Source organism: Apodemus sylvaticus, chromosome 13, assembly GCF_947179515.1.
Source record: "Apodemus sylvaticus chromosome 13, mApoSyl1.1, whole genome shotgun sequence".
Classification (NCBI taxonomy): Eukaryota; Metazoa; Chordata; class Mammalia; order Rodentia; family Muridae; genus Apodemus; species Apodemus sylvaticus.
The window spans coordinates 85,506,333-85,522,308 of NC_067484.1; the positions used below are offsets into that span (position 1 = coordinate 85,506,333).

The 15,976-nt window shown below is 38.9% G+C and overlaps 1 protein-coding gene across 2 annotated transcripts in view; it reads left to right on the forward strand.

Moving 5' to 3' along the window:
* The first annotated feature begins 1,748 nt into the window (after window positions 1–1,748).
* The window catches only part of Dsc1 (desmocollin 1), a 28,362-nt gene continuing 14,134 nt past the window's right edge, over window positions 1,749–15,976 (forward strand). For both annotated transcript variants that reach the window (XM_052155618.1, XM_052155619.1), the window contains exons 1-6: window positions 1,749–1,811; window positions 4,186–4,270; window positions 5,924–6,126; window positions 7,284–7,403; window positions 8,454–8,609; window positions 14,370–14,514. In XM_052155618.1, the coding sequence (XP_052011578.1) occupies window positions 1,749–1,811; window positions 4,186–4,270; window positions 5,924–6,126; window positions 7,284–7,403; window positions 8,454–8,609; window positions 14,370–14,514 (772 nt within the window). The remainder of the gene's footprint in view (window positions 1,812–4,185; window positions 4,271–5,923; window positions 6,127–7,283; window positions 7,404–8,453; window positions 8,610–14,369; window positions 14,515–15,976) is intronic.

Consider the following 15,976-nt stretch of genomic DNA (forward strand, 5'->3'; position numbering starts at 1 on the left):
AGATTATGCTGTATTTACACACACACACACACACACACACACACACACATTTATCCTTTGTCTCTGAACTATAAACTTAAGATCTGTTAGTCACTTTGTTCTTAAGTGCTAAGGTCTTTAACATCTGCTGCAGTGTCCTTTCTTACCCTTTAAGCTTTTAGGCGGTCTCCAAAAAGTGGACTTAGTTGTAGCTTCCTGAGACTTCCAATGTTCTTTTTTCTCCTTGCATGGTATTCCATCTTTTCTTAGCAGGGCACAAAGTTTAGTGGGTGGATCTTTTAGAGGTGGAGGTGAACCTCTCCAGGGCTGAGATCACACACCTGCACTACCATACCTCATTTATGTGGTGCCTGAGGACTGAACCTGTGGCCCAAGCTGTGTCTCTAGCCCATGTCTGCACGTACTGTTCATGAACACAGGGATAAGGTTTACTTTCTCAAGGTTCTGTCATTTACCAAAATGAGTCCTTGTTGGCCTATTGGGAACAATGACTTAAATGTCTGTTATGACTCTATTCATAGCAATGGCCTATAAAATACGAACTTAGTTCCACCCGTCTACCTAACACTTAGTACATAGACAGTATCTAACATCCCCACCCCCAATTTCTATCACTGCCATCAAATACAACAGATATCAAACATACTGAAAAACAGACGCTAAGGTTTCCACTGCCAAAACCATTGGTGTTTACAAACCCTGAACACTATGACATCTTTACACCAGTACTCTCGAGCAGTCTCCATGTTGTAATGCACAGCTAATTAGGATGAATGGAATGATTTTTAATGTGAGTAGTCTAGTAGATTTTAGTTGTCTGACAGGGGAAGGGGATAACATTCCAAGAAGAAAGTTTCCAATTTAACAAAAAGAAAACCATAAGTGAACTTTGTTCTTATTTCTTTATTATTATCATTTTGCCTTTTTTTAAAAAATGAGGTTGATATACTTTGGATATTCCTTGTGATGTCTGGAGGACTGACTCCTGGGAGACAGAAAATAATAGGGGGCAGACACAATGCACCCATCACAATGCACCATGGCATGACATCGGCTGGAATGTCACCTCTCTGGCAAAGCTGTAGCGCTTCGCAGCTTAGGCTATACCCGAATGCTTTGATGAGGAGATAACTGCAGATGGAAGTGATTGCACAAGCCTCTGTCCTCTGATTTGCCAATGTGCCTGACCAGGAATTTCTTTCTTTCATTTTTTTTTTTTTTTTTTTTTTTTGGCATGGGGTTTATGCACAATTCCTGTTTACACCCAGGGGGCAAGGCAGGTTATTAAGACCAAGAAGGAGGGGAGGCTGTGGGAGGACATAATAACTGGGAGGACTTCACAGCCTCTACCTGGGGGTAAAGGGAGGAGGGCTGCGCATGGAGGGTGTTGTCTTTTAATTCTGACTATGTGTTAAGTGGCAGGAGAACTTTTGAAAGCTGCTTTGAGGAGGAGCCAGTGGCTGGGCATGGGGTGTTCTAGGCCTCACTCTCCCCACTTGTAGGAAACCCTCTCTCCATGCACAGGTAATTGGATGGGAAGGAGGACGGCTGGCCAGGGAAGAAAGCGTTCTGTTGCTCCTCCTCCTGTTGCTTATCCCTTGCATCCTGACTCTCTTCCAAAGGTACCTCAGCCTTGCCAACGTGGCTGCAGCGCATCTAGGCCTTTGCCAGCATCCGGTTAGCCTCCCTGTGCACTCCAGGTCACTCCAGTAGCTGCTCACCCTCCCTGGCCACTGGGACCGCTTCAGATGGCTGTGGCCTGTGCTGCTCCAGGGAGCACCTTCTCTAAGCTGCTCCTTTTCTGTCTCCTGGTGAGTAACATCCAAAGGACTAAGGAACTAGGCAGGCTCTTACCCGCGTCGTCCTGCCAGTTGGCCTTGAAAGAGACTCTTGGTAGGAATGGAAGGCAGGGGGGTAGTTGGAGGAAAACAAAACCTGATTTGCGAACAATTTAGAGCTGAGGGGCTTGCGATTCAGGACAAGAAGGGATGAGCTAACCCTCATGCATACGTGCTAATGTCTTTCAAGGGAATCCCTCATTCAGTTTGTCTGTGATTTTTTTTTTTCCCTGAGTAGTGAAATAAGGGTTTGGCATTTGGCCCAGAAGGTTCTAAGATTTGCTTTAGCTACTAGGCATTCATAAAACCCATGTATTTAAAGTGCTATTCCACTGAGCAGCAGAAAGAGAAAAGGATTGTGGGTGAAGATATAAATTACTCAAGATGTTTTTGGTTCACGCAGGAAGAATGGGGAGGACTTTTAATGGGAGGATGCGGTTCAACTCCACAAGAGGAGTATGACAGTCACCAGACTTAGCAAAAAGCTGCCTTCTGCCTGGGTTGGAACTGTTTATGGGATGCCATGTTTGCTTTTGGGGGAGGGGTGGAGTTTCTCAAATCTCAATTCTGAAATTTCTGCATTGTGAGTTTCCTGGTTTTTAAATTTAATTTTGTATTTTACCAAAAATACTTTAGTTATAAATTATATTTTCAGAATCTGGACATTTTTATGAATGGGTACAAACATTTTTCCATATGAACAATTCATGGTTCAGGGTTGATGGTCAACTTCGTATCCCATCACTACCAGAGACGAGAGCACATAGAAGCCACCGGGAGTTAGTGCTGGTTAAGTAATTAAACACAGATTTTTCTTGCCTTTGGTCCTGATCCCTGTCTAGCCTGTTTTCCCTTGATTCATCCTGACCCATTCATCCTAGAACCTCATATTAAATGGAAAGGTAACAACTCCTTCCAAGTCATTTTTAGACCCCAGTTTAACTTGGAGGTAGAGGGACTACTGAAGTTCTGGAAATTTCCATTGTTTCTGTCTATATAATGTGCTTTCCAACAGTGGTGTCCTAAGACAGGGAGGAACTAAAATGACGACAGGGTCGGTGATGTAGATAAACCCTATAAAATATATGTAGACTCATTCTACTCAGAGGTACATGCACATACATGTGTATATGCAGTTATGCATCTGTTTCTAACCATGATGTACTTTTCACACACTGTGCATGTAGAAAATGACTAACCCAAACTTTATCCTCAGCAAGACCTGAGGCATAGCCTAGTACAATTCTTAGCATTACAATGATGGTATTTCTAAATAGCCAAAGGACTAAGATTGTCTGTTGTTTTCATAAGTGGTTATTTAAATTATAGCTGTATGTAAATGTGACCTATAAAATGGCAGATGGCCACATTATAGGACTAGCAGATTTGTAAAACAAATGTACAACCTATTTTAAGTTGCTATGATGCATCTAGTCGACTTGAGTTGATTTACAAGGATGCAGCATCTTTAATATGACCATTAACCATTTGGTTTATCCCTACACAAATAACATGTCCCATAACTTTAGAGTGTGGTCTTCAAGAAAAAGTGATCACAAATTGATCTGTATGATTCTGCAAAATCTAGCTGTGCTAATTTTTTAATTGACATCAAGTTACTTTAATAAAGAGAAAAGAAGCAAATAAGTATAAAGTGCTACAAAAGAAATAAAATTGTTTTGAATTTATAGAATTCTCTGAGCTTTTAACTCACTTAAAAAAAGATAGTTTGTCTGATTTGGAGTTTTTAGATAATTTTTAAACCAATAGCTGTGCCTTAAATATGATAAAAATTCAGAGAGTTCTGTAAGTTGATATCACTTAGAATGGTGGTTTGAGAATACTTAAGATTTTGAAGGTTTTTTTTTTCTTTTCTAAGACAGTCTGAGAAATAATTTACTGACAGTGGAGTGGTTCTAAGTGTCATTTTATGAGCTTCAAAAATGCTTCTAATATTTCTCACTTCTTCAACAGTAACCTCCAATAGCAATAATAAAAAAAGATTGGAGAGTTGGTGTATCGGTGGTTATTGAATTCTAGAATCCAATACTTTTTCAGGCTAAAGAGGTTTATGGAGTCTTAGAGGTAATACTCTATAAATTCAATAGATCATAATATATTCTGTTGCAATTATGTAATAATGATGTAGTCCTAAGAACTGTTCACTTAATTATTTCATTGATACCAAATGACTTCCCAAAGCCAGTTTTTCTATGCATATCACTTTCTAAATGAATATGAAAAAGTAGATGATTAAAAAGTTAATTCTAAAATTGATAGTAATTTAATCAGACAAAAATTGTAACATGAAAAAACATATGATAATTGTTCTTTTTTCTTTTTTGAGGCTCTGGTATTATTTTGCGATGCCTGTCAAAAAGTTTCCCTTCAAGTTCCCTCTCATCTTAAGGCTGAAACACTTGTAGGCAAAGGTGAGCACCTGTATTGAGGATAGATGTAACTTGCTACATGATCTCTTGGCTGTTCTTGCAAACTTTGGGATAAAAGCTATATAACTGCTACTCTGCATTAAAGCTAGCCATATACTGAGAAGTCATTCCCATTTACTCATGGTTGTTGAAAGTAGTCTAACTTTCAGATTTTGTTGTGGATCTTTCCTGCTAGAAAAATTAGAAAACATCAGAAAATTTTTTAAAATTATCTTAGTTCATAAAAACCAGAAGCATATTTTAAGTTATGTCATTTCTTCTGCCCAAGAAGAATTCCCAATGCCAGGTTCTTTGCTGATAAAACATTAAAGAAACCTCAAAGTACAAATGCTCCATATAAAATCTGTACCTGTGGTTTGTAGCAATGGATAAGCACTCTCTGAGGATTTATGTGGTGTATTTCACAGAATAGCTTGAGAGACTGAAATACAATTCTAGTAAAATTTACTACGAGAACCTTCAAGGTGCATTAAGCACTGACTTTATCAAATCTCAAAGAGATTTTATGTGAATATTATTTGCATTATTAATAAGAAATATTGCATAAGAATAGACTGGGTTTCTCATCTGTTGCAAAATAACTTTTATCTTATTGCCAAATAAAATTTATCTTAATCTCAAAATCTACTGGCACCATCTTGTGATAAAGGCACTATAAAACTATGTAAGTCAACAATACATTATGAAACAGAAACACACACACACACACACACACACACACACACACACACACACACATACTTCTATCTACCTCCAGATAGCTTCCAATTTCTGATGGAGTCACCACATTCTCATAAACTCATTATACTTTAAGAATGCAAGGGAAAAATGCATTCAGTATACCTGATTTACCAAGCATTTTCTTAGCAACAGGGTCTACTGTGTAGTTTGGAACATGGTCCCATTCTCTGTTCCAATCCCAGCATCAGTAGGAGTGGCTTATAACGCTGGCCAGTATCAAGAAGAAGGGTCTTACCACATGTCCTTAGTTTGAAAAAAAAACAACACCAGTGTTAAAGCCTCAGGCTCCAAGTCAGTTCTTACCACATGCATGTTACTATCACACTGTCTTGAAGATAAAGACCTGTGAAGACAAACCTGTGGATACTAGGGAAAGTGGAGGCAATACAAATGCAATAAGATTCAGAATAGTTTATTTCTTATACTAACTCGTGATGAAAGTAATGGGAACAGTGTGGATGTATTTGAGGTTTGTCTTTTCTGGATGAGGTCCTTGGTTCTGGCCTCAGCACTGCTAAAGGAAGGAAGGAGGAAGAAAGGAAGGAAGGAAGAAAGGGAGGAAGGAAAAAGGAAGGAAAAAGGGAGCAAGTAAAAGGAAGGGAGGGAGGGAGGGAGGGAAGGGGAGTGGGAGGAAGGCATGGAGGGATAGAAGAAGGGAGAAAAGGAACGAGGGAGGAAGGGAGAGAGAAAGGAAGGGAGGGAGGGAGGGAGAGAAAGGGGAGCCATAACTTCACTAGTTTAATTCTCACAATCCCGATGACTAGATGACTAGAATAGCAGGTGTTCAGTGTCCTGCTCTCTTTCTGTTCCTCCTGTGCATGCAGTTGTCATTCCTGTAAGACTTGTTTCCTCCCTGTTTAACCTGTCAATTGCTGTGAAATGTCTTCACTGTAGTGAATCTGGAGGAGTGTTTCAAATCACCCAGCCTGATCCTGTCCAGCGACCCAGCCTTCAGAATTCTAGAAGACGGCACAATTTATACAACACATGACCTGCTTTTGTCTTCTGAAAAGAGGGAGTTCTCCATCTTGCTCTCAGATGGTCAATGGCAGGAACAAAAAGAGCTAGAAATTGAATTGTCAGCGAGAGACAAAAAGGTAAAGCGTGTTAGGGCAGGACGTCCTTCCAAGGCCCCTGTTGCACCTGCAAGGCTGACGTCATCCTTGAATGACTCTCTTGTCTTTTGCAGTCACCGTTCTCCTAACTGAGAACCAGACTGTTAAAGAGAGTGGTGTTTACACTATTTATACGGTTAGTATTGATGAAGACTATGGCCAGGGAGCAAAGTAGGAATATTCAAAGTTTCAGATAAATTTTAAGGTGTGGCAGGAAGAAGAGCCAACCTGAAGAACAAGAATGAGGCAGGGAGGGGTTTCAGGGACCAGTGAAAGAGTCCAAGCAGCACCACTCCACCCTGTGGCTTCCTTCCAACCGACTGGGCTGGTAGCAGTAATCCAAGAGAGCTGATCTCTTACTTAGAAACCTCTGTAGGACCCCGGCCATAAGAGTGGGTGTGTGGCCTGGCCAGTGGTGTTCTGTAGAGGTGTTTTGATTGTAAGCTCACTTTCATGTGTTTAAGGGTGATGAGTCCTGGGCATAAAAAGATTGATTGCTAAACTTCACATCTCACTTTAAGTAAACTCAGCATAATGATGTAGTTATCTGAAACTACTGATTACATTTATAAATAGATTTTGCCAAGTGCACCTCTTTTGATATGTCAACTCTTCCTTGAGTTTAAAATATGTTCCATGCTTATAGATATTATTCTTTTAATCCAAATTTTATGAAAGATGTTTGAATAAATGATGTTCATGGTTTTTTTTTTGTGGAGGTATATAAATGTCTATAGACAGGGTTTCAGTGGATTTCACCTGTACCATTCTATTCAAAATAAAGCCAATTCTTGAATATTTGCCAACTGATCATCTTCTGGGGAGGCAGGGAGAGTCTACAGCTTCTCAAAAAACTTATATCAATGACTAACCAAATTGGTTATATCAGAAAGCAGATAGAATGTGGGAATATAATATAATATGAGATTGGTGTGTGTGTGTGTGTGTGTGTGTGTGTGTGTGTGTGCACGAGCACACACATGTGTACTGAAAAATATAATACAAATGTTTTGGAGATTACTTATGATATTGTCATGTATTACTCTTACTTATTTTCTCCATTTTGTGGTAAATGGGAAAAACCACAGTTTCAGCAATGCTCAGTGATGGTGTACTTCTTCATTTCTCATCAATTGTAGGCTTTTAGGAAGAGGCATACCAAAGAACCAGTGCACAAGCGCAGTAAGAGGAGATGGGCTCCTATTCCCTGTTCATTGATGGAGAACTCATTGGGTCCATTCCCACAGCACATTCAGCAGGTCTGTTATATGTTCTTTTATTTCATACGTATTAAATATTTTTTTCCATTAAACTTTCATGTTTAAAAGACACAACTTTAATGGGATAGGGTTGTGGCTTAGTATGTGTGTCCAGCATGCACAAGGTCCCAAGCTCTATCCCCAACACCCAATAAAATACTTGAATAAGTAGTGTACAGTACAGTGAATGAGAGGTTTAAATTATCAATTGTATTGACATCATTTACCCATCACAATAAGGGACATATAATGACTCCAGGGATTTTTTTTCATCCAAATACTAACTATTCAAATATGTATTTATTTTTGGGGGTAGGGTGCACATATGTACCATACAAAGCAATGTGTGTGCATCAGCAGGCTGCTAGAAGCCGCTGGTTCTCCCCTTCCACCATGTGGGTTCTAAGGTTCAAACTCAGGTAGTCAGACTTGGTGGCGAGCACCTGTACTCTTGAGTCATTGTGCAATGCCGTGCTATATTTCTAAGCATCAATTTGCAGAGATTATATCTACCACCTTTGCATAATTCAACTCTGGTTTAAATAAACAAGTATCCCCCCAAACTACCTATTTGTTGTTGTTGTGTAGTAAGTGAGATGTCTCACTGTTACACAGCTAAATTGCAAACACAGGGAAGTTTTGGAACAGTCTGAGATCTGAAGAATTATTTGTGCAAGAAGTTGTACTACTTCAATAGTGATCACACAGATTTTTTTTTATCCCAAATAATTTGAAATCACAGAAAGTTTTCCTGTACCATGTGTAGAATCAGACGATAGTAAAGGCACACTGCTCCACAGGCTTCAGAACCACATGGAGAGTAAAACATTAGGGATCAAACGGGGGTGAGGGTGGGGGGTTGGGGGATGGGGGTGGGGACAAGAGTCTGTGACTTTACACATGGAAGAATGGAGATAAGATTCTGAATAAAACGGGCCAAGGAGCAGAGGAAAGAGAGAAAGTGATTTCAAACAACCTCCCGAAAGAGACTAGCTTAAGGTATTGATCATGAGGTATCTCTTCTTTCTCCAAATTGTTTCTTCTTGTTAGATCCAAACTGATGCTGCCCAGAATTATACCATCTTTTACTCTATCAGTGGACCAGGAGTAGACAAAGAACCTTTCAACTTGTTCTACATAGAGAAAGACACTGGGGACATCTATTGTACCCGAAGCATCGACCGTGAACAGTATGACCAATTTTTGGTAAGATTACTAAAATATTTCTTTAACATTAGGTTTTTGTTATTGATGTTTTAATATTTAAACATTGATTTTTAAAGAATAGATATTGTGTCAAATAATTTATTTATATGTATAATACAATAAAATACTTCCATCATTGTCAGCCAAGCTTTTATATTGTAAAACACACGAGACCTAAAAAACAAGATAAGCAAAACTACCACTTGGGTCCATGCCCAGAAACTCTCACCTAGTTGTACTGAGCTGGGCTGTATCACCCATGGGATTCTGAATATGGATATACATTGGCTGGATCCACCTTTTCAGGCCTTGCTTAGTGTGGTGGTACTATACACACACACACACACACACACACACACACACACACACACCTTTCTTAAGAAATTTAACCCTTGAATTGCATTTTGTTTAGGTATCTAGAACTTATTCACCAGTCTATTTTATTCTCCTACCTAAAGACAAATCCACATATCTGTTTAGCATCCTAAGCTTTAACTGCTATACAAGAGACAGCCCCATGGCTTAGGAGGAGGACATTGAAAAACACTACCTAAGGCCTCACAATCACCAACTCTCAGTGAGAGCAGTAACAGTGTTCTTTGAGGTTGGGATTTAACCAAGAGAGACATCTGTGAAGGAAGTTCAGCGGGATTCTTTGCAACCTTTTCCCCAAGCTTTGGCCCCAGCAAGCCACCTGTGAAAGAAGATAACTTCTGTGAGGCGTGAGGGGCTCCCAAGAAGATGATGCATTTACGATAGAAAAATGTGTTTGGAGCCAGGCATCCTGGACAAGCCTGCCATCATACCAATGCAGAGGGGAGGCTAAGACAGGAGGATTGTGAATCCAAGGCCAGTCTGGGCTATTGAGTGAGAGTCTTAAACAATAGCAAGAGGAAAACAGAAAGAAAAAAAGGGGAAGGGAAGGGAGGAAAAGGGAGAGGAGAGAGAAGGGAGAGGGAAGAAGGGTGATAAGATAAAATGTCATCCAACACTTAGAATGTGAAATACAAGGGAAGGACAAATAAAGAGCAGAGGGTTCGTGGCAAAGAATTAATAAAGAGCTGACTAGTCTTTGCTCTAGAATGTCTGTAAGAGAACTCAATAAGTAGAAATTATGATTTTTAAAGCAACATATTTCTGCTGTAGATATTTCATAACTGAGGACAAAGGTGGGTCTTTTGTGACACTTTCTGTATGTTATACTTCTTCCAAAGTTCTCTAGACTAAACATATTTTACTTTTACCAATATAAAAAAACATTTTTCAGAATGTTTATAGAAGCTGTAAGAGAGAGAAGCCAAGCTTCATTGTACCCATTAGTTTTAGTTTTTGAAGTGCTGGGAGTAGATTCCAATGGCCATTGGCCAAAGCTGGTGAGGAGGCACTCCATTGAAGAGCTATCTTTAACCCTGCATGGTTGTCATTTTCATCTCTACTTTTTTTGGTCCTGGTCATTAAACACAGGGTCTTACCAGCATAAGTTAAATGTGAATCCTATACCCAGTCCTACCGCAATCACATTTACCTTTCTATCTACATACAAGGGAAAGTTGCTGCAAGAGAAATGTAGGACACTTACTGCTTAGACAACGCCTTCCCCAGAAGCAGGGCAGTTACCGAGGATGTACTCTGCCCAGACACAAGAAGCTATCTGCTGTGCATGGTGCAGAATTTACTTCATTGAATATCAGAGTTCTGATAGGAGCTGGTTTTTAATCTTCTGTCTTTCTTTACTTCTTACTATTTATACTGTCAGAGAGAGGGGAGAGAATCTTTAAAACAAACCTCTTTGACATTAAGTTTTATTACCATTTGATACTTTCATACATTTATACAATGAATTTTCATCACTCTCTCTCCTTTTTCTTCCCAAGCTATTTTCCTCCTGGAGTCATCTTCTCAGCCACACCCATTTTTCCTCTGAGTCATGTTTCTGTGTATGGCCACTGAATTACCTTCTTGCTTTGCTAGTTTTACACTTTTTATGATAAATGAAATAACTTGGAATGTGTATTCCATTAAGATTTGGGCAAAGTTGCCTTAAGAATTACCCTGTTCCTCTGTTGTTGTTTAGGTCTAAATTGGCACTCAGAAATGCCACTTGTAAAATATAATGTTTAAAATAGAATTTATTAAGTAAAGTATTATCAGAAGATGTAAACACAATTTAAACGATAAAAATCATTAGAAGCAAGATGGAATAGAAGATTCCTTGGTCAAAGGAAAAGTTTTAATTAATTTGCTTAAAATTATATATCAATATTTTAAAACAATAATCCATTTAATTATTTTTAACTTGTGATAGAAGACTGTATAAATATATTTGTTCTTTTCTCTCTGTTTTCATTTTTAAAAAATTATACAATATATTCTTTATTTTCCATAACTCCTCTAAAAACCCTACTCATTTCCCTACCTATCCAGGTTCATCTGCCCATCTTAAAAACACCAATAAAATAAAAAATAAAGATCAAAATAGACAGACAAACCCTAACAAGACAGAAGTTATCAAAACAAAACAAACACCCACACAAGGAAACATGTCTTTGTTTTGAGTTGGACAACCGCTCTTGCGCAAAGGGTCTTCTCTGGAGTTTGGTTTATACACCCCGTGATGCTCCATTGGAATAAGATTTATTTTCCCTTTTCTTGCAGGTATCAATTGCAGATAGCTTCTCTATTAGAGATAGTGTTTTCTGTCCATTTCCCCTTCTCAGTGCTAGGATTTTATCTGGTTTGAACCTGTGTAGGTCCCGTGCTTGCTGTCAGAGTCTCTGTGAGTTCAGATGAGCATCAGTCCTGCTGTGTCTGGGAGACATTGTTTCCTTGGAGTCATCCAGCACCTCTGGTCTTGTGATCTTTTCAAACAACTCATTTTTTTCAAAATGTATTCTATGGCTTGTTCCTCCAGTACATCTTAAGTATCTGTCACTGTTCCTTGTAACTTCGTGAGCCACAAGCTCTAGGAATCCATTTTCTTAGTTTATAGGCTGCTAATATCTCTCATCCCTACAACAGAGGTGTTCTAATGTTGAATCGAGAGTATTACATGCAAATGAGAGAACTCCTTAGAGACATGCAATATACATACTCCAGAATTTTGTAGTAGGGGTTTTGATGCATTTGCTTGGCCATTTACTTTTACTTAATTTATATAAATGTGAGATTTTAACAATAAATTGCTGTGTTTAAAATAATTTCATTTAGCTAACATATTCCTCCAGAAAAATTGAAAAGGGAAAGGCTATAAAAATAACAGGCTCATGGCACTGAAAAAGCATTCTTAATACATGATTAATATTATTACCATCATACTAAAATTTCAATGTGTTATATTGCTTTTATTATATAGAACAATGACATCTAGTTAGTATGTAACAAACATTACTTGAGGTTTTTAAGTGCTGCTATAAGTACCAATTAAGAAAATATCTATATTTAGTTCCTCTATTATATAAGCATGAGAAAATCCTATGAGTGTTTGAGCCCAACTTTCATGTTAGATGCTTTCCATTTCAACTATCCTATTTGGAACTATTTCAATTAGAATTTCTTTGGGGGGATTCTAGACTCATTACTTGTGGAAACTAAAACCAATATAGTATGCGAAACAAGATCACTGAGTCCAAATTAGTAGCTGCAAAAGCATTCCTGTATGTACTCGTCTATTAAGAGATGAGAGGATTATTTGAAGCTACAAGTGCTTCCTACATGGTAGGAAAAATGGTCTCCAATGGAAGAGTGAACAGACAGGAGGCACTGTAAGCGATGTCAGAATGGATGGAGTTGAGACCTCCCATAATCCTTTATTACAAGGTAGACCAATCAATGCAGGAGTTTCAAAGAGATGGAGAAGTTTGTTTTCCTAAGAGGGGAAATGATAATGCAATAGAAAGAAAATTTTAATTAAAACTTATCCATCATAAGGCGCTCTGTTGTTGTGTTAGGTATTGCAGGAAATTACCTGTGATTCTGCAGCTCCATGTCTGATGACAGCTGTAATCTATTTGACAATTTTCTGCTTTCATCTAGCCTTAAATTTCAAAACCAGCATTTTGAGAAAAATGCATACAGCCTAGGGGGAAAGAGAGGAACACATGGAAGACTGAATAGTGAAATATTTAAATATTCTAAATATGGTGGTGAAGTGGTGATGTAGTGTGATGATGGGGTGGTGATGGTGGTGGTGGTGATGACAGTGATGAGGAGATGAAGGTGACAGTAGTGGCAGTGATGGTGATATGTAGCGAGGGTTATGGTGGTGATGTTGGTAGTCTTAGCATTATTATTGATATGAAGATCCAGCATGACCATGGCAACTTATCAAGGAAGCATTTAACTGTGGGCCTGCTGACAGTCTCAGAGGGTCAGTCCATAGTCATCACGGTGGAGGGTGTGGTCATAGGCAGGCAAGCAAGGTACCAAAGCAACAGCTGAGAGCTCACATCTGATTTGAGAGTTTCAGGCAGTGTAAGGGAGACTGGGCTTAGAACCGGCTTTTGTAACCTCAAAGCCACGCCCAGAGACACACTTTCTCAATGAGATCACACACGCTAATCCTTCCTTACTGTCTACAAACTGGGACCAAACATTTATCTGTATGAGTCTATAGGGACCATTCTCACTCAAACCACAATGGTGAGGATGGGGATGGAGATGGTGATGGTGATGGTGGTGGTGGGATGGAGGTGTTAGCAGGTTACGGGGATTAGTTAGGATGTAATTTAACAACTACTTACTGAAGACCCATTGTGCACCAATACTTAGAGAGAGAGTACAAAAATAACTGGGTAGAATTTATACCGGGTGAGGGGGGAACCCAAACATTAAATCCTATTGGCTGGAATAAAGATACAACCCATTGCCATGTAATTAAGAATAAAAATGTTATTAGCATTTTATTAAAATGCATGTTTGTAATATAAAAATAAGAAAATACAGGAAGAGATATCACCCAGAATTAATTGTGATACTATATATATATATATATATATATATATATATATATATATTTATCTATATCTATATATATAAATTAAAACATGTTCATAAGCTTTGTTATTAGTTGTTATGAACACAACTACATTGGGACTATCTGTGTTCTAACAAGTTAAAAACAGCAGTTATGTCTGAAAGGACTCAGAGCTCATGAAACTGAGAGCACATGGGACTTTGGTAGAAGAATAATGAGAAATAACTTTTCAAGGGGGCGAAGGTACAGGGTACACACACGGTGATTATGCGTTCTGTGCACTGCATCATTTCGTAACTGAACATACCTGTGCATTTCTTAAAATTAGATATATTCTTTATTTACATTTCAAATATCGCTCCCTTTCCTCCCTCCCCCGAAAATTTCATAAGCCTTCTCCCCTTCCCTTGTTCCCCAATCAACCCTCTCCCACTTCCCTGTCCCGATATTCCCCTATGTGAACTGAGCACAGGGTCCCCAATGGAGGAGCTAGAGAAAGGACCCAAGAAACTGAAGGGGTTTGCAGTGCCATAGGAGGAACAACAATATGATCCACCCAGTACTCCCAGAGCTCCCAGGGACAAAACCATCAACCAAAGAGTACACATGGAGTTACCCATGGCTCCAGATGCATAGGCAGCAGAGGATGGTCTTGTTGGACATCAAAGGGAGGAGAGGCCCCTGGTCCCATGCATGTTTTTAAACAATACCTCTGCCCTATGCCTGGGCTTCCTTCTGGACATGGTTTGTCAGGTAAGAAGCAGCTGATGATGTTCCCTCCCTTTCAGCTGTATGGATATGCGACGACTGCTGATGGCTATGCCCCGGACTACCCTCTTCCCCTGCTGTTTAAGGTGGAAGATGACAATGACAATGCCCCATATTTTGAAACCAAATTGACAGTTTTTAGTGTGCCTGAAAATTGCCGATCTGGTGAGTTCACATTAGGAAACAACATTCATTAATGTGCATGTGTGTGTGTGTGTGTGTGTGTGGTGTATGTGTGTGTGTGGTGTGTGGTGTGTGGTGTGTATGTGTGTGTGTGGTGTGTGGTGTGTATGTGTGTGTGTGTGGTGTGGCGCGCGCGTGTGTGTGTGTGTGTGTGTGTGTGTGTGTGTGTATGTGTGTGTGGTGTGGTGTGTGTGTGTGTGTGTGTGTGTGGTGTGTGTGTGTGGTGTATGGGTGTGTGTGTGTGTGGTGTGTGTGTGTGTGTGTGGTGTGTATGAACCTGTCTTTGTTCTCTCCTTGAACTATGGATTTGGGGTCTTGAACTCAGTTCATCAGGCTCAACAACAAGCTGTATAGCAAGTTTCATCTTGCTGGCCTGACATTTTACAGTAGTATATTAACAAGATCATTTATACTTCAGAAGTACTGTATGGTAAAATGATTTGCCAGGCATGCTGGCACAAACCTTAAATCTCAGCATGCAGAAAGTAAAGATCAGTGATGTCTGGATATTTAAGGCCAACCTGGATGTCATGAAGACAGCTCTGGCTATATAGAGAGATACTTTCTCAGTAAAAGTTTAATTTTATAATTTCACTTTATGCTGTTTTTTAGTATTTTGGATTATATATATCCTTTGTTTCTTACAAGAAGGATTTTTTTTTCTATTAAGAGTCAAATTCCTAATTTAATTTTGTGCTTGATAGAAGTTCATATCTTTTTCATATCATGACCAGGATTATGGTAACCTTTATTTGATTCAGTTCTCCCTATGGTTAGAATTCAGTGTTTGGTAGTTTGATATCTTAGAAATATTGTAGTGCAGAATAATGGCTCGGTTTTCCTTCAGCTGGGATGGTTCTAGAAGAAAGGAGAAGTCATAGAATACATGAAGCCAAGATCTCCAGGCCTATGGCAGAACAACAGAAAAGTTCTCAGTGTTTAAAACACCTGTAAGAAGGAAGTGTCAGTTATTGTGGACTTCTGCATTCTGTTGCTGGGTCCATGTGCAGATATGATGTTGACCTCTTAGAATCATCTTTAAAATCCTCATTTCCAGTCTAGGAATATCCTCCTATTACTATATCACATTTAATCACACTTAATTCTATATTAATAACTGCTCATGTCTAAGAATAATTCGGCACCTTTATTACTAAAGTGAAAAATTCAAAGACTTTGCTACAACAAGGCATGATATTAAGTTGTGCTACCAGAGAGAGTTTTCCTATTAAAAATAGTCCATGAAATGTCATTAACTGCTAATGATAGTTGACAGGGAGAAAGAATTTGAGAATCACTCTTACCAAAGGTCTTAATTCCTTGTATGTAAAATACAAGACATGGTTTTCATAGTATATACCTAGCTGATGTTCCAAGGAAGAGAAGCTTAGAAGAAGTTTGTAAGAACATTTGTATACTCCTGAGATTATCTGAAAAAAAGACA